The sequence below is a fragment of the Magallana gigas genome, chromosome 7, assembly GCF_963853765.1.
Source record: "Magallana gigas chromosome 7, xbMagGiga1.1, whole genome shotgun sequence".
In the NCBI taxonomy this organism is placed as follows: domain Eukaryota; kingdom Metazoa; phylum Mollusca; class Bivalvia; order Ostreida; family Ostreidae; genus Magallana; species Magallana gigas.
The window spans coordinates 31,785,939-31,788,438 of NC_088859.1; the positions used below are offsets into that span (position 1 = coordinate 31,785,939).

At 38.6% G+C, this 2,500-nt stretch overlaps 1 protein-coding gene across 10 annotated transcripts in view; it reads right to left on the bottom strand.

The window, feature by feature from the left end:
- Positions 1 to 2,500, bottom strand: part of LOC105318383 (eyes absent homolog 1) — a 50,313-nt gene that overhangs the window by 5,366 nt on the left and 42,447 nt on the right. For all 10 annotated transcript variants that reach the window (XM_011415454.3, XM_034456821.2, XM_011415456.4 and 7 more), the window contains one exon: positions 1,197 to 1,286. In XM_011415454.3, coding sequence (XP_011413756.3) covers positions 1,197 to 1,286 — 90 coding nt within the window. The remainder of the gene's footprint in view (positions 1 to 1,196; positions 1,287 to 2,500) is intronic.

A 2,500-nucleotide genomic window follows, 5' to 3' on the forward strand; every position in this document is an offset into this window, starting at 1 on the left:
TAAAACAAACTTGCTGAAGTGGAAGAGGCAAATGAAGTAGGGCCATGCTGTCAATGAACATGTTTGGATTTGGTAGCTATGTCAACACAACTTCTACCAGGTCCCTAGTTTTGCTGTAGGCAAAACCGACATGTCAATTTTTGAGGAAAAAAGAACCATCTGTAGCTGAATTTTCAAGAAAGCCACTAGAACACATCTGTGTCCTTTCAATTACTTTGCTTATTGACCATCGGTTCTTCCATGTCTTTTAACAAGACCAATAAATTTGGTTTTTGGACCTGCTAGTAGTGGCTTTTGTCTTTGACGTAACAAGTTTTGACTAATGGAATCTGGTCTCCCCGGACCAGGAGCTCTTCCCATTCACTGACAATCTACATTCTAAGTCAATATTACAACCCCCAGTAGATTGACGCTCTCTCTAAATAGGAATCAGATTCTATCAACTCAAACATAGGTCACCACTGCATAAAATGCCATGGTGTCCCCCGAGTCCCCGACTATTAATTGTATCCAATGGGAGCAGGCCTGTGACAGATTTCAGTTGTAGATTGGTTAGTGTCAACTCTATATTAGATCTGACTGGATCACTACAGTTTGGATGGTCAGGGACTAGAGGGACACCCCAGGCATCCATGTCATCATGACACAAGGAACCCATCTTATTCTGTCATTTTCTTTTAGGCTCTTTTTCATTTTGTTTCAAGCATATTATTACATTCATAAACTCGCTACTGTTATCAATTAGAACATTATCGTACTCAAGTTCAACAAGTTTTCTACGAATTCTTTGAAAAAACCAAATACCAGACATTTTTGATCTTTTTTCTTTCTTCACACCAAATCTAATTGACCTTACAATACTAAAAGAAATTGTTGAGTCTTAAATCATGTCTTGAGTTTCGAACTTCAGAACAAATTTTTGAAACAATGTCAAATAGACTGAAATGATGATGCGTGTATGCTCGTCCACCTGTGTGTTTATCTTCCTGAATGCAACTGATTGTAAGTAGTCACTTCACAAAGGCTTATTATATATCAAACATTATGTTTAATGGAACCTAGATTTATACCACACAGCTGTAAATATTTACCAGTATATTTAGGTATATGTATATGCGCCTTTCCACAGACGAACTATGAAAATGTCTTTGATGACTGAATTAACTTCTATGTGAGTGAAGAGATTTGCATTTTACCTCCAAATCATTGAAAAACAGGTGAGAATCGGCCAGGTTGAAGATCATTTCTTCCATGCGCACTCCCAGCGACACTGAGGAATGGTACTCCTACAAGAACAAATAAATACATACATGAGTTCAATGAGACAGTATCAGACGGGATATAATCATATTAGGGCCTGCTAAATGCCTCCTTAGAAGCTGCTGGTATCTTTAATTATCTTACATTAGGACTTGTTCAATTATCTGAAGATTGATGTTCGGGAGTTGTTCCACATGTCACAACTGATTGGATACAAAGCCAAACTAGTTTAAACTGTCAGTTCACAGAAATCCCAAAGATTTGGCAAGGGTCATCTTTCTTTCAATAAACCACAAGCCCCAGTGGAATTAGCATGGCTACCCATTGTTTAGGCTCCTTCAAATTTTTTTTCTTTAAAAAAATCTGACAATTAATTACGTGAAAGTCCACAGCAAGAGAAAAAGATAAAACAATCATCAAAAGCAGATGAAATTTACAGAACGCTATGGAATCTATTATTTTTTTATTATCGACATTTTTTAAGGGGGGTTGCTTTAACAGATTCTCGTTATAATAGGAAGACTCCTACATTTCAATTATACGGAAAGCCCCTGGGCCTTCCTGTCAGACCTAGCAAGTTATATCTGAGGGCCTGTGTGACATCCTCCTTAATTATCAATTACATATTTGCCTTGACAGGTCGGGCCTGAGACTGCGAGCTGGAACAGCCCCCATACGAGGAGCTGGAACAGCCTCCGTACACTCCGACTTATCTACTCACTGGTTTTTTAAACCATCCACTAATTACTAGTCAAATATTAGGCAACAAGATTTAAACTTCCACATCAAACGACTCCTTTAAAATAGAGCTTCATTGATGTTCAGTACAAAATCGATCACTCTTATCGGTCAAGAGCAAAGCCATTGAATACTATGGTGCATTTTCATGTTCAGTGTTTCAGTCCTGTTTCGCAGGTATGTGGAAAAGTGTACTTTATATTAAGCAACTGAGTCAAAAAATAGCCAGCTATTTGTTCAGATGTCAAAAGAAACCAAACAAGCGAGCATAAATCTGTATGCATAGGCATAACAAGGACTGACAGACAGCAGAGTGTGTTGAACCCCCGAGTTCTTCTTTCTAATCCTGAGCATATACACACCCAGACAGTAAGTAAATACAGAGCTCTCCTACACAGCCGATCTCCCACTCTATCTAAGTCTCCATACAACCCTGAACAGTGGCCGCAATGCACTTCCTTTTGGTCAAAGCCATTGGGGGGAAACTCATTTCATTTTATGG